The 26,047-nt window shown below is 51.5% G+C and overlaps 1 protein-coding gene across 2 annotated transcripts in view; it reads right to left on the bottom strand.

Annotated features, from left to right (window-relative positions):
- The window catches only part of PAX5 (paired box 5), a 190,089-nt gene that overhangs the window by 42,938 nt on the left and 121,104 nt on the right, over positions 1 to 26,047 (bottom strand). For both annotated transcript variants that reach the window (XM_027105494.1, XM_027105495.1), the window contains exon 8: positions 6,818 to 6,919. In XM_027105494.1, coding sequence (XP_026961295.1) covers positions 6,818 to 6,919 — 102 coding nt within the window. The remainder of the gene's footprint in view (positions 1 to 6,817; positions 6,920 to 26,047) is intronic.

Below are 26,047 nucleotides of genomic sequence, written 5' to 3'. Positions count from 1 at the left end.
ACGCCTCAAGCCTGCAGGCCTTTCACAGAGCGAGCAATGCTCAGTCAGGGAGGGGCTTGCTACAGACAGACAAAAGAAGCCCTCCTCTCCTCCCCTCCAGACCTCACTACTCTTCCTACCTCACACAGCTGGTGCCTCAGTAACTGCAAACCTTCATTTCAAATGATCCTCAAAAACAGCAGGCAGGGCAGCTCAGAGAGGTCACAGAGCTCATGCAGAGCCCCACAGCTAATCAGTGCTGAAGCCACACTCCTTCCACAGGACCCCTACTTCTCTTGGGACAGTTCCGCGTCTCTCTCTGGGCAGACTTTGCCCCTGTGCTCCTGATCTGCTTCACCACCTGTCTGCAGAGCACCTCACCGGGATGTCTGCTTGGTCTCCAAAGTTGACGAGCTCAGACCCTAACCTTGTTGGCCCCCGGCCTCCTCCTCAACCATCTCCCCTTCCTGTCAACCCCACTTACCCAGCTGGGCTGGCTGGGCCATGCTCCCGCCCACGTGAACCCCCTCCAGTCGCCAGCGGGACCCACTCTCAGCCCCCTGCCCCACCCTCTTCTTCAGACGGCCAAGGATACTCCGGTTACAGCCCAGCTTGTGGCCCTCTTTACCAGGACACCTTTCTCAACTGGACCAGCCCCAGGTGCCTCTCCGTTTTCTCCAGGCCTGGCACTCAGAGTCTGCCCTACTCCTGCTTGGCAATGTTCTTGTTTGTGACTGGACTCTCCTCTAACTGGATTTCCCATTGATCCATGGGCCCCATGGGCTGTGGGCACTGCTGGAGCGCTCTTCACCTGACGCCGGATTTAAGCCTGCCTGCTAGGCTTCTCCCCTCACCACCGCACCCAGCTCAGACCCCTGAATAAATGACAGCAATCATGCATAATAATAATAATTAATGCTTACACTGCACTTAGTATGTGCCAGGCTAAGTTCTAAGAGTTTTTACATTTATTACAGCCGTCCCTCAGTATCTGCCAGGGATTGGTTCCAGGACCCCCTCGGATACCAAAATCCACAGATGCTCAAGTTTGTTCTATAACATGATGTAATATATGCATATAACCTACACACATCCTCCTGTATACTTTAAATCACCTCTTGATTACTTGTAACACCTAATCCAATATAAGTGCTATGTAAGTAGTTGCTGACACTATTCAAGTTTTGCTTTGTGGAACTTTCTGGAATTTTTTTCCAAGTATTTTCTATCCATGGTTGGTTGAACCCATGGATGCAGAACCCACAGATACAGAGAGCCAACTGTATATCATTTACATGTACATCTCATTCTTATTATCACATCATTCCCATTTTATAGATGAGGAGGAAACTAGGGTCTAGAGAAGTTACGTAATTTGCCCCAAGTCACACAGCTAGTAAGAAGCAGGACGGTGGCTCAAAACCAGGCAGTCTGGCTCCAGAGCCCATGCTCTTAACCACTCGGTCTCCCTGCTTCACCACGTGGCTGCCAGTGCGGGCCCTCGGGCAGCCCAGCCTCCTTGGCTGCAGTGTTCCAGCACTGGGCTGAGCTCTCCCCGGCGGCCCAGCCCTCATCACCACCACCACCCCTCTCCACCACCTTTTGTATCTCATCAACTGTTGCCTGAGTGCTACTATGGGCCAGGCACTCTGCCAGGAACCAGGGACACAGCGGCGAGCAAAACAGACAGAACTTTGTGTGCTGTATAACCCTTCTGTACTGTATAGACCTGAGAGGAAACTGCATGAGGAAGGAATAAACCGCTAATTAAATCCCTTCCATTGTGCTTAGTATCACATATGAAAAGAACAGGATGCTTTGAGAGGGGTGTGATGGGGTTCTGGTTCAGATGGTATGGTGGGCAGAGTAACACCGCCATCCCCCAAAGATGTCTACGTCCTAATCCCTGGAACCCAGGATCGTGTCAGGTTATATGGCAAAGGGGGAATTCAGGTTGCTAAGTAGCTGACCTGAAGACATGGAGATTATCCTGGATTAAGCAGGTGAGTCCAATAAAACAAGGGTCTTTCTAACGGGAAGAGGGGGCCAGGAGAGAGCAAACCTGGAATATGGAGGCACGATCAAGACTCAGCCCAACGTGGGGCCCCAAAGCAAGGGATGCAGAGTATCTACAGGCTGGGAAAGGCAAGGACACAATTCTCCGCTGGGGCTTCCAGAAGGACACCCGGACTTCAGCCCAGGGAGACCCATTTTGGATTCCCGACCTCCAGAACCGTAAGATGAAAAATTATCATTGTTTTAAGTCACTAGTTTGTGGTAACTCATCACAGAAGCAAGAGGAAACTAACACATTTGGTGATGGGGAAGGCCCCTCAGAGGAGGTGAAACCACAGGGGTGAGAGGGAGCCAGGCAGGCTGGGCCAGGCGGCAGCGGCAGCAGCAGAGGGGGCTGAGCGCGCTAAGCAGAGGAAACTGCCTGTGTGAGGGGAGCAGGCGCCGTCATTCCTCCCGCTGGAATCCGGGGCCCTGTGCCTGCCCAGACGGCCTCACTGGCCTCAGGGGTCTGCTCCACCCTCACCCTCACCTCCCACTTCTTCAAGAAAGCCATCAGTGGATTGAGCAATTTAACTGAATGGCATCTAGAAGTGATGTACACCAATCCATGGCAAGTAGGGCGCCCAGGGCAGAGGAGCCTGCCAGCCTCCTTCTAGGGCCTCCCATCAAACAGCTGCTTGTCTGCTGCAGCCCAGGGAAGGCAAACACGGCAGGATTTCCCGGCACTCTGGCCTGAAGCCCCCAAGAGGAGTCCAGTAAAGGATACACGGGGGCGCCCAGGTTCCTCTCAAAGACAGTTGGTTCCTTTGCTTCTTAGACTCACTGAAGCCAAAGGGCAGTGAACGCCCCTTTCTTTCCCCCAGCCTAGAATTTTTAAGAGTTTCAAATGCCATGTCAATATCCGTTAGGTTGTGCAAATATCTTCAGGCGGGAGTCAACTAGTTATACTGCTCAAGACACTATGGAATCTTTGGTGCAAAACTTTTGGCATTTGATGAAGATAAAACCTGAAAACTGTCTCCACTCTGAGCTGACGTGACGTGCCGCACTTGCTTTAATCGACGAAGCAAAGGGCTGTGCGGGGTTGGCAGAGCCACAGGAACTGAATCTACCAACGCTAGAGAAAGCCAAGTAGCCCTGTTTTGCGGGTGTGAAAACACCCTGAAACCAGAAAGGGCAGACAACCCCTGATGGCGGAGTCAAATTCGAAATAAACAAGAGTTGAAGCCACCAAGCTGGCAGTACGGGAAAATGTACTATTTTTCCAGGCCCCAAAGTTCAACTGCCCAAGTGTTCCCTGGACATGATCCCTCCTCAACTTGTCCTAAAAGCAGACCTTATCCATGGAAGCCTCCTTTATAAATGGAAGAGGGGGCAGCCAAATGTTTCCCAAAACCTAGGGTAGGAAAAACAGCTCAGAAGATTGCAGTTTCCCTCGGGATTCACTGCCAGGCCAGGAGGGAGGACTGTTCCATATAGCGAAACAGACCATCGCTGTGTAACAGCCTCAGCGATACAAAAACAGGATAAACGATTCGCCTAAAACCTTGCTCAGCTTGTTTCTCCAAACGCTGCCAACATGCCCTTGTGGGTCTAGAAATGGTATCGCCTGCGGTCACAATTGAATGAATACCTCCCAGATCCAGAAGCCCCAGGGGTTATGAATCAGAAATCTGAACAGCTACAAAGTTGAAACCCTGACACAGGTTGTGGTATATCCACATTCTAATCCCTACAACCAGGGCTCATTACGTATATGACCAAAAAAAGTGGCGGGAGGGGTCCTTGTAGGTGTGATTAAGTCAAGGATCTTGAAATGGGAAGATTACCCCACATTATCTGGGTGGGCCCTAAATACAGTCACATGTATCCTTACAAGAGGGAGCTTGAGGGAGACTTGATACACACGCACGCACGCACGCACACACACACACACACACACACACACACACAGAAGTGATGTGAAGATGGGGCAGAGAGTTGCAGATTGGAATGATGCGGCCACAAGCCAAGGAACGCCAGGAGCCCCAAGAAGGTAGCAGAGGAGAGGAACGGGTCTTTCCCTGGGGCCTCCAGAGCGAGGACAGCCCTGCCCGCACCTTGATTTTGGCCCAGTGATACCGATCTCAGCCTTCTGGGCTCCAGGACGGTGAGAGAAACTTCTCTTTGTTTTAAGCCACCGCATTTGTGCTGATTTGTTAAAGCCGCCACAGGAAACTCATATGCGGGTCAATGTGAATTCTCCCTCCCGCCCGCCCTCAGCCAACACTCACAAAAAAGTACCTATTCTGTGTTATGGGCTATGAGGGGTGCAGAGGACGACTAAAGCAGAGGCCTGGCCTCAGCGAGCTCACCTCCTGGTGGCAAAGCTAACTGGTCCACGTGGCATAACAAACAAATGTAAAGCATTGTCCCCAGAGCAGGGCCTCACCAGAGGCATCAGGGGTGGTGATGTTTATGCTCAGCCCTGGAGGGTGAAGCTGGATCCCAACAGGCTGAGGCAGGAGGTGGTCTAAGCCAGAGACACAGAATAAGGAGGGACACTGACCGTCTGAGAGGCCTGCTGGGGACCAGCGAGCGGTCAGGGAGGGGGACGGGCTGGGAGAGTTGGCCAGAAAGGCAAGTTGAGGCCAGACTACGGTGATGCCTGAGTGACAGGCCCGGGACCTGCTCTGCTGAAAGGTGGGCCGTCTCTGCCTTGGGCCAACTCTGGGCAGTTCCAGCAAAGACCATGCATGCGGGCCAGCACTGCCCCATGAAGCCTTCCAAGAATGAGTCTGGAAATCATTTTGGAGACAGAGTCCCAGAGATGTGATGCTGGTTTGGACACTGAGGAACAGGAACTGAGGACCTGCCTGCTGAGCGTGGAGTCCCAGCCCTGATGCCGGCTCTGGCACTGAAGGAGTGCTGAGCTGCACGAGAAGAGAAAGCAGAAAGAGAAGGAAAAAGGGGAGGAGGGAGACGTGGGGCTCCCCTGCCAAAATGCTTGTCTTCCTTCCTCCTCACTGTGCACCCTCCCTCTCTGCAGAGTCCCAGGGGACCACACCACCCGGCTGGCCCTGTGGCTGCCCCTGTCCAGCTGCTGCCGGCAGGTTTGGTTAGACTGTACCCTTGTGCAGGCCTGTGATTCCTGCTGCCACTATTAATGGGCATCGGTTCCCGCTGGGGGCTCTGCCAGGCCCCCAGCCGTTTGTATCCTGAGCCTGGTAATTAGAGCTGGGAGAATCCCAGGGGCTGGAGGCCAGGCTCTGTCTGGATAATCTCGGGAAAGTTCAGCTGCTCCTCTGAACTCGGCCTCTTTGGGGTTGGCAGCAGGGAGCCAGCAGGGCCAGCCGGGTGGCGTCTGCTTCACCTGCCAATGTGCTCTCGGGACAGGGCCCGGGGCTGCCGCCTCCCCCTCTGCTATCACTGAAAGCGTGCATTGACAGACTGAACGTACACGATGGCAGAGGACAGGAATGCTGAACTGGAGGGCAGAAGACCCAGATTCAAGATCTCCTACCACCAAGCTCTGCAGCCTTGGCCAGTTCCCTAACTTCTCTGAGTCTCAGTCTCCTTCTGAAACCTTGGGACCCTGCCCACCTCACAAGGTTGTAACACCAAAGGGCTCCTGGGCAAGCACTCTGCACTTGACAAAGGGCCCCACAGACGGGAGGGGCCGTTACTGGATAGGCAGGATCCTCCTAAGGCTGCCCTAACTCGCTGAGGGCTGAGAGATGAGTGGGGGTGGAGTGGGGGGCAGGAGGGCGTGTGTCCCACCGCCTCCGCTTGCCCGGAGCATGGTGTCTCCCTGTGCTCTGCCACGGCCCATCCTGGCGGCAGAAAAGGCAAAGGCTTTGCAGGCGCGAACCCGGCAGGCCTCCCCTGCGTTGGCAAGGCCCAGGGCAAGAGTACACACGGAGGCCATTTTCCATATGTCTCATATTTAAAAGTCATAAATCAAGCTAACAAGCCATTAAATGAAATATGCTCTGTCCTCCTACCTTGTTAAATACATCTTTGTAATAACCTGGAAGGCCAGGAGCGAGTTCAGAATTCTGGGACTCCTGGGCGCCTGCGCCGGGCTCTGGCTACGTGGGGAAAGCCCGCCCAAGCTCTGGTCTGCCTAGCTTCCTTTCCCATGCCCAGCCCACTCATCCTCACCCCGGCCTCAAACACAGGTGTGGACGCCCAGCCTTCACGTCCAAGCTCTGTCCACACCGTCCACGAAGAGTCGGTCCTCAGGCCCTGGGGTGCACGCATCTGGGACGTGGGCTGGGAGGAGGCTGGAAGAGGCTTAGGGCTGTTTGGGCAGGACCCCTGGGTGGGCTAGAAGGAGGGGTATGGGCACCAGATGGGCACGTCCCCTTGGCCTGCAGACTCCCCAGTCCATGGGTGGGGGGACACTGTCCCTGCAGTGTGGAGGAGGCTCCAGAGCAGGGGCCCTCCTGCCTGGTCTAAGGGTGGTTCACGCTGGGTCATGGCTTCTAGTCGTGGCTCTGCCTCCTACTTGATGGGTGACTTAGGCACGTCCCAGCCCCTCTCTGACCTTCGGCCAGATCCCGGCCCCCTCCGTGTTCAGGCTTCCTGTGTAGCCAGTGAGGGGTGTGTGAGCGACAGTCAAGGGCCCCCCTCTCTCTGATGTCCTCAGACGTGCTGCCGCTGGCTGGTCCAGCCCCACTGCCAACCCAGCTGCAGAGAAAGAGGCCGACAGTGCAGACCTCTGCCTCATTTATTCAGGTCCACTTCTCAGAAGCAGAGAGGTCATCTGTGCTGTTTGCGGGGATGCCCCCCGGAACCCCGAACGTTGCCTGCTACAGAGACGCAGACAGTGCAAACTCACCAGGCACCATCCCTGTCAGTGTCGGCGCTGAGTAGCTGCCCTGTCCGGCGGGGGGGACATGCGGAGGGTACCCGGGGAGGGTCGTGCTCGCCAAGTCGCGGCCTGAGGAATCAAAGCAACAAATCACAGGGTGAGCATCTCCACGGCCAGCTGCTCATGTCCACAGCTCCCTGGACATCTGCACATTTGTCACGTCTGGATGCTTAACACCAATGTGCCCCCAGTCCACGTGCATGTGCACGCGCGCACACGCGCACACACACACACACACACACACACACACACACACACACACTTACCCACCCCTCCAGCCGCCCAGGCTCCACTCAGCAGGAAGCAGGGATGGCTCTGCCACACCCCTGGGAAACTGGAGCTCTGACCAGCTCCCCTTGCCCTCTACTCCCCAAGCAGGGCTTGGACTTCTCCATCCCACACCTTTTCTTCTGCTGTGCCCTCTGCACATGGCCCAACACTACCCGCCTTCAAAGACCAGCTCAACTGCCTCCCTCCTCCTCTTCCTCGACAGTGGGTGGGGTTCTTCCTGCCTCAGACCTGTATCTGGTCCTCACTGAACTTTTCCTCTTTGGGCCTAGAGCTTGTCATTCATTCAGTGATGGTGCAGGACGTACCTCCTGACACCAGACACTGCTGTTCTGGACTGTGGGACATGGAGGTTACGGCCTCAGCCCTCGGGGGCAGACATCCAGTGGGCACATGTCCACCTCATTGCAGGCTGTCAGCTCCTGAGGGCAGGGGCGACACCTCGTTCAGCACCCAGAACACCTGCCTCCACCATGGGGCTTAGCACCTATAGTAGGTCTTCATGAAAAAATGTGTGAATGAATGCAGCAGCCAAGTGGTCTGCGTTCCAGGCCGTGTGGAAGAAAACCCCATAGTGGTAGAACTGTGTAAGGGAAGTGCCACTGAGGTCTGCCACTCAGGGAAAGAGCAGGGCTACAGCTCTTCAAACATTGCCAGTCACACGTATGTACCCAGGTGCTCACACACAAGACCAACAATCCAGACCCTGGGAGATGGGACTGCGCAGTGATTACCTGCTGAGCTCTGAGGACGAGACCCTACCCTGGTGGGCGGAATCGGCAGTTGCCCCTAAAAGAAAGGGATGCCCCTGCTGTCAGCCATCCTGGGAAATGGGTGGGAAATCAGGTGGCCTTGGGAGGGAGAGAAGGCGGCCTTGGGATGAGGGAGGGAGAGAAGGCAGAACCTTGCCCTCTTCTGGATGTGGACACTGAAGGCCAGAAGAGGTCCAGCGGTGTGGGGGACCAGCCCCTGACCCCGCAGAGCCAGGCTGGGGCCCAGGGGCCTCCCCTAGGGCCCAGTGGGGTGCTGCCAGCAGGACACAAGTACACGACTTTGAGCTCCAGCACCGCTAGCAGGTGGCCAAAGAGGAGGGACCATCTCTGACCAATGCCCCCCAGAGACTCCAAGGCAGCGACCATTTATGAGCCTATAAATGGTCCCCATATGAAAGAACAGCCCTTCTAGTGCCAGTCCCTCAAAGACTGTCCAGCCAGTGCCCAGAGGCTGCCTCATTTCACAGGTTCTGCTTGTCTTCCAGACCCTTACAGAGCACAAGGCAGCTGCTCGACAGCAGGCCCCCTGCCCCCGCCCTCTGCTCAGCACCTCCCTGGCTTTGGACTGGGCATCTGGCTTGTGACAAGCATGGCTCGTGTCTCTTCACATGCGGCATTGCTGCAGCACAGCAGGTGCCCCAAGGTTTACCTCCTGGAGTCCTGATTGCCCCCCGAACTGCACGTGACTCCCCATGAGAGCTGAGATCAGACAGAAAAGTGGGGTTGACAGAACTGACCACACTTACATGGTGATTTCAAGAGGCTTTCCCCCGCCCCGCCCCCCCGCATCCCCTCCCTCTTCTGACCCAGCAACCACAGCCCTCCATGGCAGCTCCTTTCCACACAGAGTCTAAGCTCCAGGATCAAGTCTTTGTACCCCAAGGCTGGAATGGCAGAGGCCTACAAACGTTGAAGTGAATGAAAGGCGTGGCCCTGCTAGAGAAGCAGGAACTCTCTGGAGGCCATAATACTTCCCTCCATCTGGGGTCAAGGGCTCGCAGAGCTCTTCTTGACCAACCCCTGTGCCATTTTGCAGACGAAAACCCTGAGGCCCACGGCAGGGAGAGGGGAGCAACTGGCCCATGTTTCCTAACATCAGCCCAGGAGCCACCTCTATCTTAAGCAGCATCCTGTTGGGGGTTGGGGGAGCACCCAGGCCCAACACAGTCTTCTCCACACTTGCTACAGAGATTTGGTGACCCAAGGGCCACTGAAAAGATGTCTCAGGAAGCAGAGTGAGCACAAGTGTCAGAATACTCGGTGCAAGATCGTGGTGCCAGGGGCCAGACTGTGAAACGAGTAGAGAGAGCGCAGGCTGGGGCTGTTCTAATGCGTCGGCTTCCCTACCAACCTGTGCAGCACCCACTCGGCCCCGGCCCCAGACTCAAACCACAAACGCTTACATAGAAATTGTGAACACCAGGCTCTGTTCTCAGTCTTTTAAATCATTAACTCATTTAACCCTCAACAGCCCCATGAGGTAAGGTACCGATACTTTCCCCACTTTATAGGATAATGAGACGGAGAAAGGTCAAGTAATTTGTCCAAGGTTGCACAGTAAGGGCCAGGGTCTGAACCCAAGCAATCCAGTGGCAAAGACCATGTGTTTAGCCAGTCCACTCCACTGCCTTGCACAGGTACCTGGCTGTGCTTCTGTCCACCCGACTCTCAGCTGGGACAGCAGGCTGAGCCCTGCCTTCAGGCCACAGTGTCACCATGGCTTACTGGCTCCCTCGTGCAGAAGGAAATTCAACTACACGGTTTTTGTGATACATGTGTTGAGGTGGGAGCCAGGACCACACCAGCAGGAGGCCAGATCTGCCTCCTGAAAGATGCAGGCATTATCCTGATAGGAGGCTGCCTGGTGCAGGCGGCTCCTGGGGCCAAGCCCCACGAGGTCCACATCCCACCTGTCTGCCTGAAATGGATAAGAGGCTCCTGAGAAGGGAAGGGACTTGCCCACGACACTCTACTGATTTGAGGCAAGGCTGGGACTGGAATCCAGCTCTCCTGTCTCCTGGGAGTTGGTTCTTTCTTCAACAGGGGCTGTCCTTTTGGTCACATCTGAACCTCAACGGTTTCTGCCACTGTTATATATGCTTTAAAACCCTGATCCCAAAAGCAGAAATGCAGTGCCTCACCAAAGCACTCAACTCAGGAAGCTAGATAAAAAAGCAATAAAATGAACCTAAGGAAAGGAGGAGGAAGGAATCGATAAAGAAAAGCAGAAAATAATGAATTAGGAACCAGAAAAGCAGACACAATAATAAATATACACAATAATAAATAATAAATACAACCAAGAGTTGTTCTTTGAAAAGACCAATAAGATAGACAAACCTAGGGCAAGATTCAAAAAAGAAGACACAAATATCAAGATAAGGAATGAGGAGAAGATACAACCAGAGATATGGAAGAGATGATATTTTAAAAACATAAGAAAACGCGTGGACGCTCTAGCTATTAAATGTGGAAATCTCGTCAAAAGGGACAACAGTCTAGGAAAACATGAATTAGCAAAACTAACTCAAGAAGAGGTAGAAAATATGAACAGCCCAATCGTCTTAGAAAAAATAGAAAAAGTTGTTTAAAATTATTTTTTAAAATAAAGTGCCTCACCCATTTAGCTTCTTGGGCAAGTTTGTTTTTGTTTTTGGCAAGTTCTTTTAAACCTTCAAGGAACACATACTTCTATTATTAAGCTGATCCGGGATACATAAAACTAAGAAAATCTTCATTTTGCCAAGCTAGCAAAATGATCCTGATTTAAAAACTGAACAAAGGTGCACAGAAATGAAAATTAATGGCTAGTCTCACAATTTATTAATATGCATGCAAAAAAACCCTACTATCTCACTGACGAAGCAACATATAGAGAGAATAGTACACATGACCAAATAAGGTTTATGCCAGCTATGCCAGGGCGCTTCAATATTAAAGCATTCATTGGGAATTCATATTAATATATCAAAAGAGGAAAACCATACGATTATATCAAAGCTGTGGAAAAGGCATTGGCTAAAATTAAAGAACACTTACAGCTCGACAATAAAAAGACAAACAACTCAGTGTAAAAATGGGCAAAGGATCTGAATACACATTCATCTAAAGAAGATATACAAAAATGGCCAATTCGCTATCAGGGAAATGCAAATCAAAACCACAATGAAACACCACTTTGTACCCATTAGAATGGCTATAATCAAAAAGACAGATTTTTGACAGCATTGGGAAAGATGTGGAAAATTGGAACCCTTATACACTGCTGGTGGGAATATAAAATGGTGCAGCCTCTTCAGAAAAGTCTGGAAGTTCCGCAAAAAGTTAAACATAGCGTTACCATGTGACCCAGTAATTCACTCCAAGAGAAACAAAAACATATGTCCACACAAAACATGTACACATATGCTTAAAGCAGCATTATTCATAGTAGCCAAAAAGTGGAAACTATTCGAATATCCATCAACTGATGAATGGATAAAGAAAATATGGTGTATCCATACAATGGAATATTTGGCAATAAAAAGGAATGAAGTGCTGATACACGCTACAACATGGATGACCTTGAAATCATTATGCTAAGTGAAAGAAGCCAGCCACAAAAGACTACATATTGTATGATTCTATTAATATAAAATGTCCAGAATAGGCAAATCTATGGAGACAAAAAGTAGATTAGTGGTTGCCTTAGTCTGGGGGTGGGAAATAGGGGGAAGGGAGGAACTGCTAATGGATATGAGGTCTTTTTTTTTGGGGGGGGGTGCAATGTTCTAAAATTGGTCATGGTGATGGTTGCATGACTTTGTGAGTGCACTAAAAATCATTGAGTTGTACACCTCATATGGGTGCATTGTGTGAAGTATATCTCAATAGCACTGTTATTTTTTATTCTTGCCATCTATCATCAGCATAATCTTGAAAAAGAAAAAGTCATTTGACACCAAAAATGTAGGAAGGACATAATATTAAACTGTTTCTGAAACCAAATAAAATTATCTTTAAGGAGAAAATATTCAAAAAAAAATTCAATAAAAGAAAAAATTGATAAATTGGATTACTTAATAAAACAGACCAAAAACCTCTTGCCTGGTAAAAACAAAATAAGCAAGGTCAAATGATAAATGGCAGACTGGAAGAAATTATTTGCAGCATATACCGTAGATAAACGGCTACTATCCTGATATATGAAGAGCACATAAGAATCAAAGGGAAAAGAACAAAAGTCCCGTAGAAAAATGGCCAAAATTCGTGAACATAAAACTCACCAAAAAAAAAAAAAAAATATATATATGTAAAATGACAAACAAATTGAAAAGACGTTCAGTTTACTCATAATACTAGAAATGCAAATTAAATGCAAAATTGTACAACCCCATGTGGAGGGGGATTTGGCAACACCTAACAAAACTGCACAAGCGTTTACCCTTCCAACAGGCAATCTCACTTCTAGGGATTTACCCTGAACATACATACGCCTTCAGCAATACGCAAATGCATACACACGGGTTAGTCACTGCAGCACTATTTGTAACTACAAATTACTGGAAACGATCTAAAGGCCCAAGCCTAGAGAACTGGGTGAATAAACTGTGGTGCGCACACACACTGGGGTGCCGTGCAGCTGTGCAGAAGATCGAGGAGCCGGAGGGCTGCGCCTGGCACGGGTGATGGAAGCCAGGAACTGAACCCTGGTTGCCCCGCGCCTTTGCAGCAGGTTGCTGTCCTCCACACAATCCCAGGTCAGAACCCTTAGGGAACTTCAAGTTCAGGTTCCAAATGACTAACTTTGGAAAACCACAGAGGGATGGTGGTAGGGAAGGGACAAAAGTAGACTCTTGGCCCTGGAGGTGCGTGAGTTTGGAATGCTCAAAATACAAACGAGTGAAGGGGAGAGGGCGCAGGGCTGGCTTAGCCACAGCTGACACTGGTGGAGGGAGTGGCCTCTGGACGCCAGACCCATCCCGAGGGAGGAGACGCTCAAGCCAGCGCAGAGGGTGTCAGGCTCCAGGGGGCAGGAAGCCACCTTCACCTGCTCAACTTTCCTACAGGCCCCCAGTTGCCTCCAGAGTCAAATCTGGACTCCTGGGACGGGCAGGGGGTGTGGAATTTGGAATCACACAGGTCTGGGTGCAAACTTAGCACCACCACTTCCCAGCTGTGTGACCTTTGGAAAGTAATACAATCATCTGAGCTTCAGTCTTCCTTTTGTAATCGGAAACAGAGCGTATGTATTGGGAGCAAAACAATGCGGTGCTTGCTGTGACAGTATTAAAACATGTCCGCAAAACATGTCTTCTTTGCTAGCCTTCTCGTAGAGGGAAGGGGTCTATGTCCCCTTGCCTTGAATCTGGGCCACTTTGGTGACTAGTCAACCAACAGAGCAACAACTTCCTTAGAGGTTCCTATGAGCCAGGCCCTGGGCCAGTACTTCACATGCCTTATCTCAGTCAACACTCACAACAACCCCAGAATGTGGGTGCTATTATTTTCCCCACTCTACAGATGAGGAAATGAAGGCCTCAAGCAGTTGATGTGCCCAAGGTCGTACAGCTGATAATCATGATCGTTAACTTTTTTGCAGCACTTACTATATGCCAGGCACTGTTCTAATACTAGGCAGCATTCCAAACACTGTTCACTGTGTTTTGTAGATATTAACCCATTTAATCCTCAGAAACTCTGTTAGGTAAGTCCTACTATTATCCCCATTTTACAGATGTGGAACTAAAACACAAAGAGGTTAGGTACCTGCACAAGGTCTCACAGCTACTAAGAAATGGAGCCATATCCAAACTTAGGCATTCTGGCACCAGATTCCTCATGCTCCCCCAGTGCACTGGACACTTGTCCTTTTCCTGCCCGTAAACTGGAGGTCCCCAGACAGCAAGAGCTGCTCACATCCCTCCCTTCCCTGCACTGGCCGGGCACACAGTAGGTGCTCAGAAAACGTCTGCCAAGGTGAAATTAATCAAAAGACATTGGTTCTCCCGTCTGAAAGAAACTTTGGTTCCCACCTCATCAACATCTCAGAAAGCCCTTCATCATGAACTCCACAAGATAACTAGCCCTGATTTATCTGTTTTTTTGTTTGGATGCAACTTTTTTCTTTTTCATACAGGCCATTTCTAGGTAGGCTCTCCCTATGTACACTAATGGGGGGAAATCTGAATCCAATTAACTTCAAATTTAGCTCATAATGAACTTATCTCATTTTGCTACCAGCTCCATTCTCATCGTGTGGCAGTAATTAACCACTGGGGGTTGTCACTCCCAGACACATGACATGGAGATCCTCCCATCCCCTCACTTCAAACCCTTACAGAATTCATTACCCTGACAGTGTGCAAACCCTTCATTTTGAATACCGCAGGGCACCAACCAAACTCCCCCTCTATCTGCCTGACTGTGTGTGTGAGCGAGAGAAAGAAGAAAGCAAGCCACTGAGAAGGCATGAATTATTGTGAACAAGATGGGAGCAGGATGCTGGTGATGGTTCAATGGCCAGAGAGGGTCTGCCAGCCTTGACATCCCTGGGTTGGAGGTTCTGCCCAGAGGAGGGGAGTCTCCACCCACAAAGCCCAAGCTCTAAGGGAATATGGCGGAGCTGGTTGGGGAAGGCAAAGTCCCTTCCAAACTGGCGATCATATCCACTGGGGACTCTTCATGCCCAGGAAGCCTGCACACCCCAGGCCGGGGCAATGGTGACTTGCTGTGTGACCTCAGGTAAGTTCTGCCACCTCTCTGGGCCTGAGTTTTCCCATCAGAACACTCAAGCAGTGGGAACAGATGGCCTCTGAGGGATTTTTCTGCTCCAACATCCTATAGGTCAGAGGCCTCATTTTACCCCTGTGTTGTTGGAAATGGAGGCCGGGCCAGCTGCTATAGAGATGGAAGTTCCTGCCCGCCTAGCCTCAGCACTCCTGCCTAAAGCATCAGGTACCCTGGGGCCCCTGGATTAAATCCTAGTGAAAGGAGGGTAAGCATCAGTCTTGTTTCTGTCTTCAGGAAAGGAACTTACGGCAGGAGATGGGGGCCGTCGACCTACACTTTATTGCCACGGCCCCCTCACCAAAGGTCCACAAGGGCGACCAGGCACCTGGCCCGGAAAGCAGCTCCTACTCAGCTGTGGCTAGTTTTCAGAAGAAGCTGGTTTCATTTCATTTGGGAATCGCCTGTCTACATGAATGTTGACTCAAATCCAATTTCTAATATGTACACTGAGGGCCAAAGAAAACTTATCTGAAGCCCATGTTTAGCCCTCAGACGGCCAATTCTCAGCCCTTCCTATCCTCAAAGCTCTCGAATCCTGTCTGAACCTCCCCACACCATCACCCCCACCAGCTTCACCAGCTGCCAGGCCTTTTAAGGACATGAGCCCTGCCTGGGTGTAGGTAACTACGAAAGAGTAACCACCGTGCTGGGCAGAACAGGCCAGGGGATGGAGGAAAAGCACTGCAGGAGGCGACTGCTGAGAAACTGGGGCACAACCACAGCCAGCTCCCTGGGGCCATCCTAACCTCCTGGCATCTTCCTTGTTTCTGGGGGCGGCGGGGACAGCCCCAGCCTCCCAGCCACGCCAGCTTCCAAGACACCCGGTCTCCCTCAAGCCCAGTCAGTCCCCAAGCCCCTCCTGACTCTCCATTGCCTCGGTGCCCTCTCCTCCCTGGCCCGACCTGCCAGGTCAGACTGTTCTTCCCTTCACTCTGTTTCCTGGCAACCTCCCCTCAGCCCCCTGCCCTGTCCTTGCCCTACCGTCTGTCTGGATGGCCTGTCAAGGCTGCTCTTCCAGAGGCCCGGCATCCAGCCACCAAACCGCTCAGCTCACCCTGAAGGACAGCTTGGAATCGCGCAGGAACTCAGTGAGGGCTCCGAAGCCAACACTTCTGATTCTATCTTGGTTCAATAATTTAACCAGAACTGCAGACACTTCTACAACATTTTCTCAGAAAACACTTCCTCAGAGTCACAGAACCATGAGAAAGCCTTTTGCATGTTAAGAAACATTATGAAAACTTAAAAAGAAAAGGTCATAAAGGTGGGAAGCATAGCCTTTCAATGTCACGGGGCACTATTTAACAGGCACACCCAAGGATCATACTTCTAAGAGAATATACCTGTGTTTGATGATTCTTTACTGTTTGATTAGAACCTAGAAATAGGGAAGTTACACATTAATGTGTAGATTTCTATCAAGTAGAAAAGATAACCCCAAAGGTTTGGGTTTATTGCCCTGTAGGGCATTAACCAATTTTGTATCTAATCTAGCAATTTTATTCCAACATTTTAAAAAAATGCCTTTCTCCATGGACAATATAAACCCTGTTCCTCAAATGTTCTTGGAACCACTTTTTTTTTTTTGCGGTACGTGGGCCTCTTACTGTTGTGGCATCTCCCATTGCGGAGCACAGGCTCCGGACGCTCAGGCTCCGGACGCTCAGGCTCAGCGGCCATGGCTCACGGGCCCAGCCGCTCCGCGGCATGTGGGATCTTCCCGGACCGGGGCACGAACCCGTGTCCCCTGCATCGGCAGGCGGACTCTCAACCACTGCGCCACCAGGGAAGCCCTCTTGGAACCACTTTTATCTTTTTATAGTTTCGCTCATTAATACGAGCTGAGTAAAATCTTCATGTGTTCATTCTATATTTGTACATGAACTATGTTCTTAATTTTTTAAAAAATTATACATTAACACTCGTTATAGGAAAAAGCCAACAAACCGTGAGTGAGATGAGTTGAAGATTTTCAACCAACACCAAAGCAGGTGACAGTAAACAATTGCCACCGTAGGAGAGGGAGAGACGAACAACCCAACACCCAGGATCTGGGAAGGGGATTAATCCTGCTGCACAAACCCCCGGCGTGTGTGTACACGAAGTGCGTATGCCACCAGGCTCATTCTTTCCAGCTGGCGTTTGAAATGTGTGACAGTTTGAACAGGGGCTGCTCCGGAGTCTCCCTTTGTTCAGAACTGCCACAAGCAAAGGGTGTGTGAGCTGGGGAGTGCAGGGGGAGTGTTTCACCTAGAGGGGAAAGGCTGGCAACGAGGGAGTAGCCCAATTGCCCGCACACAATGGACGTGCTAATTGCAGAGGGGCCTATCCAGTCATTAAAGCAGACCTGGCCCCGGCTCCTAATGACAGGTTTATCAGCCATTAGTTTAGGGGGTGTTATTTACTTAGAAAGAATAACCCTCAATTTCTTTCCCCCAAATTACTTAATCCCCACTTTCAACTAATTCTGATTAGCCCTCCTCTAATTGCCCTGGCTAAAGATCTAATCTGGATGTGTCCAGCAGGGAAGACAACTCTGAGAATTCCTCAGGGCTCTGTTTACTTTGCAGCCTCAAGCCTCCCCATTCCTTCATTCCAACCGACCTCATCTACTCCCCGGGAATCACTGGGAACTTCCGGACTCCAACAACTGTGTTTCAATTTCAAGAAAATGTTTGAATTTCATCTGCCTGGCATTTTAGAGCAGATACTGGGGCTCAGTCAATATTTCCATGTACATTTATGACATGATCTGCCTCAACTAGCAATTGTTGATCCAACGTAATAAACCAACAAAGGCAGGGTTCTAGTGAATAAGACTGCAAAGTGGCTCTGCCGTGCTCATGGTTCCGGGCATCCCTGCCAGGACAGGTGCTGCTGCAGGGAGAGGCAGAAGCCAGTATTTACAGCAAGAGGACAGCAAGGGCCACTGTGGGTTAGCTCAGGTCTTCACTCATTCATTTGTTCACTCATTCATTCATGCATTATCTGATCCCTACTGAGTTCTAGCACCAGAGGACCTGGAGATGATAATAACAGTAATAATAATAATAATATCAATAACAATGATTGTTTATTCAGCTCTTACCATGCACCAGGCACCATTCGAAGTGCTTGTATGTATGATCTCATTTAAGCGTCACAGCCACCCTGGGAGATATAAACCTTTATAATCCCTAATTTGCAGATAAGATGGTGGCACTTGGAGGCAAACTGAGGCCAACTGATGCCAGGGTCCATACCTTTACCACCCCCCTCCCCTCATGATTCTTCTTCAATAGGTGAATTGCAAAAAACAAAACACACCTCCTTTTGACCTGCAATTCTACTTCTAGGACTTTACCTACGGAAACACACAGAAAAGTACACCAAGGTTTACATTTAATGGGAAGGAAGGAGGGAAGGTGGGGAGGGAGGGAGACAATCCAAGCGTCTATCATAATGGCTGGATTAAATAAATTATGATACTTCCCTGTGATGGAATACTGCACACTTCTGAAAAACAATGAGGCAGATTTGAGTGTGCGGACTGTGAAAAGAGCTCCAATATACATTATTGAGTGAATAAAGCAAAGTGCAGAAGAGCACTGTGCACAGTGTGATTTTATTTGTGCCAGTAAAAAGTGGATAAATCTATCTGCTGATAGATGCATAAACATGTTACTGAAAGTATACACAAGACACGGTTAACTTTGGGGTGAGCGATTACGGATGGGAGGGCTGAGGTTGGGGAAAGGAGAACTATTTTTCATTTTATATTTTTCTGTATGGTTTAAATATTTAACCACATGCATGTATTACTTTTTATTCAAAATGAACTTTCTGATTTAAAATTAACTTTTTCTTAAGAATCAGACACTGTCTGTGCCCCAAGGGGCTCACTGACAGTCTTGGAGGGGAGGTAATAATGAATCTAGGATGCACAAAGGGCACACTACCCCCCCGCCCCACCGCTGCTCCCACCTCAGCGGCTCCTGGGCCAGAGCTGTCATGGTGGGAACTCCTTGCTTTCAAGGACAGCATCACGATGCCAGAAGCATCTTGGCCAAGTCACAGGTCCACAGCTTATGGTCCCACCAGGCCTCCCCCACGCCAGCAACCAGCCCTGCACGGACAGAAAATGCAGTGATATCCCGCCCATCCAAAATATGCCATCAGGGAACCTCAGTCCTGACAATCTGGCTGTGAGTAGCCAAAAGGTGGGCACAAAGCCTGTCCCTAGAGCCCCCCTGGGCACCAGCTCTGGCAGGCCGGGTCCTCATCTGCACACAGTTCCAACGAGCTCAGTGGCTTGGTTTCCCAGCTGCCAGCAGATTGAAAACAGCAAAATAAGAAGAGGGAGAGAGACTTATAGAGCCAGGCAAACTGATGTTAGGAGAAGTGACAGGTGAGCAGCAAGGATGGAGACGGGAAAACAATATAATCTGACATAAGAAGCCCAAACCTCAACAGTCTGGGGTGCTTGGCGGAGGGCAAGCTGCCTGCTTGCCCTGGTCCAGGAAGATCCCACATGCCGTGGAGCAACTAAGCCCATGCACCACAACTACTGAGCCTGCACTCTAGAGCAGGCGAGCCACAACTACTGAGCCCGTGTGCCACAACTACTGAAGCCCTCACACTTAGAGCCCATGTTCCACAACAAGAGAAGTCACTGCAATGAGAAGCCCGTGCACCGCAATGAAGAGCAGCTCCTGCTCACCGCAACTAGAGAAAGCCCGCGTGCAGCAACGAAGACCCGACGCAGCCAAAAGTAGTAAAAAAAAAAAAAAGGGATGAAAGAGTTACTACAGGTGAGGCCCTTAGAAAGGTGCCTGGCCCATGTAAGTGCTCCCAGCTACGCTTGTAATTCCGTCCAGTATTTAGAGGAGGCCACTGAAGCTGAGAGGGGTTAAGTAACTTGCCTGAGGTTGCACAGGCAGGGCTGTGGGGCAGGATTAGAAACCAGGCAGCCTGTGCTCTTAACCACCAAGCTCCAACTCTAGGGTGGGTTTGAAATGAAGTCAAGCATGGTGGGAAGCACCTACTGGACCTTTCCAGCTAAAGGGTGAGGTCAGGGCTTGAGGACCGAGTGTAAAAGCCCTGGACTGGGAGTCAGAACGCCCTCCACGTCCTACTGGGCCTTCAGGCAGATCCTCCCCTCTCTGAACATTCTCATCTGTGAACCCAGAGCCCCGATCCCAGGCCACCCACCTGGGAGGAGATCAGACAATGGTAGCGACCTGAGGAATGTGTATTATCAGGTTCTCAGCCTCCTTCCACGTCGGGCTGACAGCCCATTTATTTTAAGAAATAGTCAATAGGTACATGTCGAAGTCAGAAAAGCCTCAGATAGGCTTCTGATCTCTTGAAAAGGGACCAAGGCCTGTCACAAATCCTAAATCAGTGCCTTGGCCCATCCACTTCTGGTCTAGAGGGTAACAGGCTGGTGGATGTCACGAGATATGGGCCCAGAACCAACAGAGCCGAACCAGATGACACCCTCTCCCTCCAATTGTTTCCCCAAACCACACAGCAAGATTGGAAACCACCACCGAGGGGGCCCACACGAGACACAGGCTGGGCAGGTGTGCTGCTTGCCGAGGAAAAGCAAGCCCACCCCGCAGAGGCACCTCCCAGGGTACACGGCAAGTTAATGTGCTGCAGAGAACACGCATTACATTGTGCCGCTGGCCTGCGCTGCAGGCTGCTGAAGCACCAGCCCAGCCCTCCCCAGCACTCCCCTCCCAGAGAGGCCGAGTCAGGTGCCGGGGCTTCTGAGAAGCCCAGCGTAGCTTGGGCTCTTCTTTGCAAGCCATTGCCAGTTCTGGGATTGCCCGTGCCCTGCCCCTCTCCTGGGCCATCAGGAGACCCAGATGGGATCACAGAAGTGAGAGTGCCTCGTGCAACACGGAACGGGCCCTACTGAGCAGGGGCATCACGTGGGGACAAGTGCACGAGTCCATCGAGCCTGGGTTCAATTTGCCAGTTATTCACCATCTCAGTGACCACAGCTGGGGAAACGAGGCTCAGAGAGGCTCAGAGTAGCAAAGATCCCACATGCAGCAAAGAGCAGCCCTGAGATTCAGTTCCTGTAATCGGACTGCAGGCTTCCTGGAGGCGGCAGGACTGGAACTGGGTCTCAGGGGGTAAGGTTCCTCCAGGGGGATCGGGAACAGGGCTCGGGCTGTCAGGGCCGGTGGGCAGTACTGGTGGGTCCCGTCATGCCAGTGAATGAGCCTCGAGGGGCAGCGTGCTTGGGACTGGTCTGAGTCTCCTCAGGCACAGGCAGAAGTTGGGGTGAGGTGGGTGGGCACCTGGGGTGTAAGGTAGGAGGATCAGGTCCCAGCTGTGGCACCGAGAGCGAGGCTGAGAAGAGAACACACACGCTGTGTGAGTAGCCTTCACACTGTCTTGAAAGCCACTTTGGAACTGGAGAGCACCAGAGCCCAAAGGACACGAAAGGTCGACCAGGCAGGGGTTCCAGCTGTGTTCCCTGGGGCTTCCTGGGGCACCTCGGGGGGCCTCTGGGATGGCCACCCTCTCAGCCACTGAACCTCAATTCTGACTGTTTACATAAAGGCTTCCCAGGAAGATTTCATCTGAACAAAAGTTTTCTTGACAAAAACTAAAACGAAACAAAACAGAAATAAAAAACTTAATTGTTGGAAAATCACTAATTGCCTATATACTGCAGGTGAATGAAGAAGCCCCTTTGAGGGCGAGGCCGTTCCCAGACTGCCTCACACAGTAGGCCCAGGCCCTCCAGCTCCCACAGCTCCCGATCCAAACAGGTGTGAGCACTGGCGAACAAGCCAGGCTCCTGCCCATTTGTATCTAAACCTGCCGTGCGATTTGTGTGTGTGCGTGTGTGTGCGTGTGCGTGTGCGTAATTTTTGTCACATCTTTATATTTATTGAACCTGCCGGACAGGACCAGGTAGGGGAACACACACAAGAATCAGACTTCCCAGAATGTGCCACTGGCTTCTTCCCTCTGTGCTACCAACAAATGACCGCACTTCCGTGAGCCTCGCTTTCCAAATCCACAGAATGGGGATATACCCTTTGCCCTGCCTCCCAGGGTTCCTGGGCTTTGGAAATGGAGGAAGGAGAGATGGAGGAAATGAGAATGACAGGGAGGAAGAAGCCAGAGCCCCTTCTGGTGAAAAAATGGAAACATTCAAACATACAACCCAATGTGGCACCAGCTTGAGTTTTAAAGTCCGGAGGGCCGGTGTTTGCTGCCCCCGGCAACCAAGCACTATTTCTGTGGTCTCAGCAGGTTCCCTAATTTCTGCCACTCAGTTTCCTTGTCTACAAAATGGGATATAATTCCCATTTCACAGGTTTATTTGAGGTCTAAACCAGGTCATCGTGGAGCTTGGACTCATGGCCAGCACGTGGTCGAAGGCCTCTCCCATCCCCTCCTGCCCAGGCCCCAGGGCCCAGGTTCCCCTCCCATCACGAGCTCCTTCTGCTTCGGCCGTCCCCACCAAAATGAACCTCGCCGTGCAGGAGGGCTGGGAGAATTAAAACGCGCAATCACACAGCTTCTTGACGGGAAATGCTTTAGAAATTTTCGGCTCCATTTACTTCTCAATCTAATTTTGTCCTCGGGTGCACATTAGGAGCGAGATGGGATCTCGTGTGGTTTGCCTGCGCTCCACACACCAGCAGGAGGCAGCCCGCGTGTCTCCACTGTCTTGAGTGGCATCATGAGGGCGCCCCTGACCAAGAAGTCCCGTCCTGGACACCCTGGCACCCACGGCCCAGCCTCTCCCACCGGTGCCCCTGGGTGGGCGTTGGGGGAGGTATCACCAAGTCACAGCCCCTGCGCATCCACGGCCAGCTCAGGCCCCAGCGCAGACGCCATTTGGGACTGGAGCCGGGGCTGGGGAGCTGGAGGCTCCACTCCTCAACTGTCTCCCTGCCCGGCTCCAGCCTCCTCCAGGACCCCAGCCCCACTGCAGACGGACCCTGCACTCCTCACCCCCACCACCCCAGCATCAAGTCCAGACTCCTCGCTGTCCTCCGTTCCTGCTGGAGGAGTGGAGCCTCCAGCTCCCCAGCCCCGGCTCCAGTCCCAAATGGCTTGCTTTCCCCCAGCCGCCTCCAAACCTCAGCAATGTTGCCGCTCTGCCTTGGCGGCTCTGGGCAAACACCACTCACGCCACCTCCTGCAGAAAACCTTCTCAGATGCCCCGCCCTGCCCTGCCCTGCCCACCCATTAGTCCTCTCGGAACCCCTGTGCGCGCTCCACGTCACAGCGCTCATCAGGCTGCCCAGGATGGCTGTCCGTAGAAGACACAAGACTGAACCCTTCCAGGGCAGGGACGGTGTCCCACTCATTCATCTGTTTTCCCGTGGAGGCGGCACGGTGCTCAGCTGGGGCCAAAGAAATGCTTACTGGTTCATTCATTCATTCAGAAAACCTTTCCAAGCCTTTCTTCTAGGCCAAGCCCTATGTCAGGTACTGGGAGTCTGTGTCCTTAAGAACAGGAAGCTTTCTCTTTGAGTGATAACTTTCCATCATGCCCACTGGAGAAAAGCCACCAGGCAAAGCTCAGTTCTAGCAAAGGGAAGTGCCTCTAGCCACCCCCAGAACTCCCTGGGGCTGGGACTGGGCCACTGGGTCCTTGCTTCTTCCCTCTCCCTTACTCTTTAGTCCAGTTACTCAGCAAGAGTCATCAAATCCTGGAGAAACAGCCCAACCCCACCTCCAGGCTCCAGGGCCCACTGCAGCTTCTCTCTAGCGCTTTCCTGGTGACCAGTACAGTCACTTCCCCCACTCTTTGGGTGCTTTCTGACCTGTGTGCAGACGTCCTTGGGTCTGAATTTAATGATGCCTCAAATCCTATGGAAGGGGTTGACTGTAGTCAATAAATGACTCAAAGAACAAGACCCTCCTAACCGCCAAAGCCATGGTGCTTCTCAGTCCTGCTAGCTTGGATCTCTTTGCTTGCTCCCTAATTCTTCAAACATCTTTGGCCAACTCACACCATTGAACACCTTTCTTTTGTTTTTTGGGTTTTTTTAAATACATTTTATCACAGTCTTTTTTTTCTATTAAATTTATTTATTTTATTTTTGGCTGTGTTGGGTCTTCCTTGCTGCGTGCGGGCTTTTCTCTAGTTGGGTCAACGGGGGGCTACTCTTCGTTGCGGTGCGCGGGCTTCTCATTGCAGTGGCTTCTCTTGTTGCAGAGCACGGGCTCTAGGCGCGCCGGCTTCAGTAGTTGTGGCACTTGGGCTCAGCAGTTGTGGCTCTCGGGCTCTAGAGCACAGGCTCAGTAGCTGTGGCACACAGGGTTAGTTGCTCCGTGGCATGTGGCATCTTCCCGGACCACGGCTCGAACCCGTGTCCCCTGCATTGGCAGGCGGATTCGTAACCACTGCACCACCAGGGAAGCCCCCTTCTTTTGTTTTGGGAATTTTCCACCTTAAGAGTTTAGGCTCCTCACAGCAGAAGTCAGGAGCTTGACCTCCCAGCCTCCCTTGCAGCTGGAGCACAGGCGCCATCCTGGCTCCGTCCAGTAGACACACGTGTGTGAGTCGTTAGTCTAGAGGCAAGTGACGCAGAGACGTAGGTGCCTGTGGGATAGAGGTTCTACTGGTGACATCTGGTGTCCAGTGACAGCGACGTGAGCTGAGGGCTCTGTGTCCACAGGCCAAGGTGTGGCGTTTCCACAAGACCAGTTCTGTGCTGTTTCAGGTGTGGTTCAGGTGTGGTTCCTGGCTGTGAAGCCTCCAAGCCTGGTTCTGTGGGCCTCTTGAGAGTCTTAAGTTCTACTTAAGCAGCCAGAGAGAATTCTGTTGTTCCCACCTCAGGGCTGTGACGGCTCTAGGCTCCCAGATGGAGCGCATTCATGGTCTGCTTTGTTCTTCACCAACCACCTCTTCCCAGACTTCTCCATGGCCTCTTCTCTCTAGCCATCCTTGTTCTCCGGTTTCTTCCTAGAGCTCTGCTGCTCTCAGGCCTTTCTATCTATGCATCTTCACTAGGTGACCCATCTCCTCCATGCCCATGACTTCCAAATTGGTATCGCCAGCCCTAACCCTTCCTCCATCACCCTCTGGACGTTTCCACCTGGGCGTCCCTGGGCCACCAGAAAATATCCAAACCAGCTCTTCTTCCTGTCATCTTTGTCTCAGCTGGTGGCTCCATTATCCACCCAGTCCCCCAAACTCCAACCAGGGGAGCCATCCTTGACTTCCGTGTCTCACCTATCCCCTACATCTGACTCGCCAATTCTACCCCTCAGAATTTTTCCTCCGTACTCGTATCCACTGCCTCAGTGCAGGTCCTCCTCCTTTCTCTCCTGGACTTTTACACCCATCTTCGATGAGTTCAGTCTTCTTGCTGGTCTCGTCCACACTACGTTCACCCTCTGTCAAGTCCCCATAGAGAGTTCTTGGAAGATGCCGCCCCCTACTTAAAACCCCTCAAGGAGCCCCAGAATCCAGAGGTTACGATCCCAGGTCCTCGGAAGCTTCTGTGGTCTGACCTTTTCTCATCTTCAGCTGCACAACTCGCCACTCCTGGGGCTGCTGGCTCTTCCTCACCCATCTGGTGCTGTTCCTGCCTCTCTCACTTGTTCCCTCTGCCTGGTATGTTCTTCCTCATCGGCCCTCCCGAGCCTGGCTAATTCCTACTCATTCCAATCAACTCCAATGTCACCTCCTGCAGGAAGCCTTCCTTGGCCACCTCCCCACACAAGCTCAGAAAGGCATAGGTGGCCCTCCTCTGCTCCTGTGACATCTACCACATGCTTCTCTCATGGTAGTTCCATCTTTTAAAAACATTTATTGGGCACTTTTGATGGGGGCAGAACCTTGCTAAGACTCTTCCATGCATTCTCTCATTGAATCCTCAAAACAGGCTTATGAGAAGAGTGTTATTCTCATTTCCAGGTGAGGAAACTGAGGGTTATAAAGTTGAAGTGACCATCCCATGACCAGCAGCTAGACAGTAGAGTCTAGGATTGGAACCCAGGGCTGTCTGATACCATGCCTTGTCTGACACCACCATCCCTAACAGTGATGCTCTGTCGCTTCATCCAGGGAGTTGCCCTCTGCATTTGCCTGGTGTGGCATAACCTTGGCCAAGTCGCTTCACCTTGCCGAGCCTCAGTTTCCTCTTCTGCAAAATGGGGCTCAAGTCTCTCCCTGCCACACCCCCACCCCCAAAGGATGGAAGGAAGCTCTGAAAAATAACAGCTGTTAAAATCAATCCGTAAACTGTAAAGGGTGGTGCACAGGCAAGAAGTTATTAGCATACTTTTAGGAATTGGTTTCACTGAACAATTTCTTTGCTCACCTTAGAATCAAAGGCCTGCCATTTCCCCTTACTTTAGAGTGGGGAGGCCTCCCACTTTCTCCCCTGGACCA

Source organism: Aethalodelphis obliquidens, unplaced genomic scaffold (assembly GCF_003676395.1).
Source record: "Aethalodelphis obliquidens isolate GAN/ISIS:26980383/991018 unplaced genomic scaffold, ASM367639v1 scaffold7, whole genome shotgun sequence".
NCBI classification, from domain to species: domain Eukaryota; kingdom Metazoa; phylum Chordata; class Mammalia; order Artiodactyla; family Delphinidae; genus Aethalodelphis; species Aethalodelphis obliquidens.
Note: the sequence above shows the minus strand (reverse complement) of the source record. Positions and strands in the feature narration are given on the sequence as shown.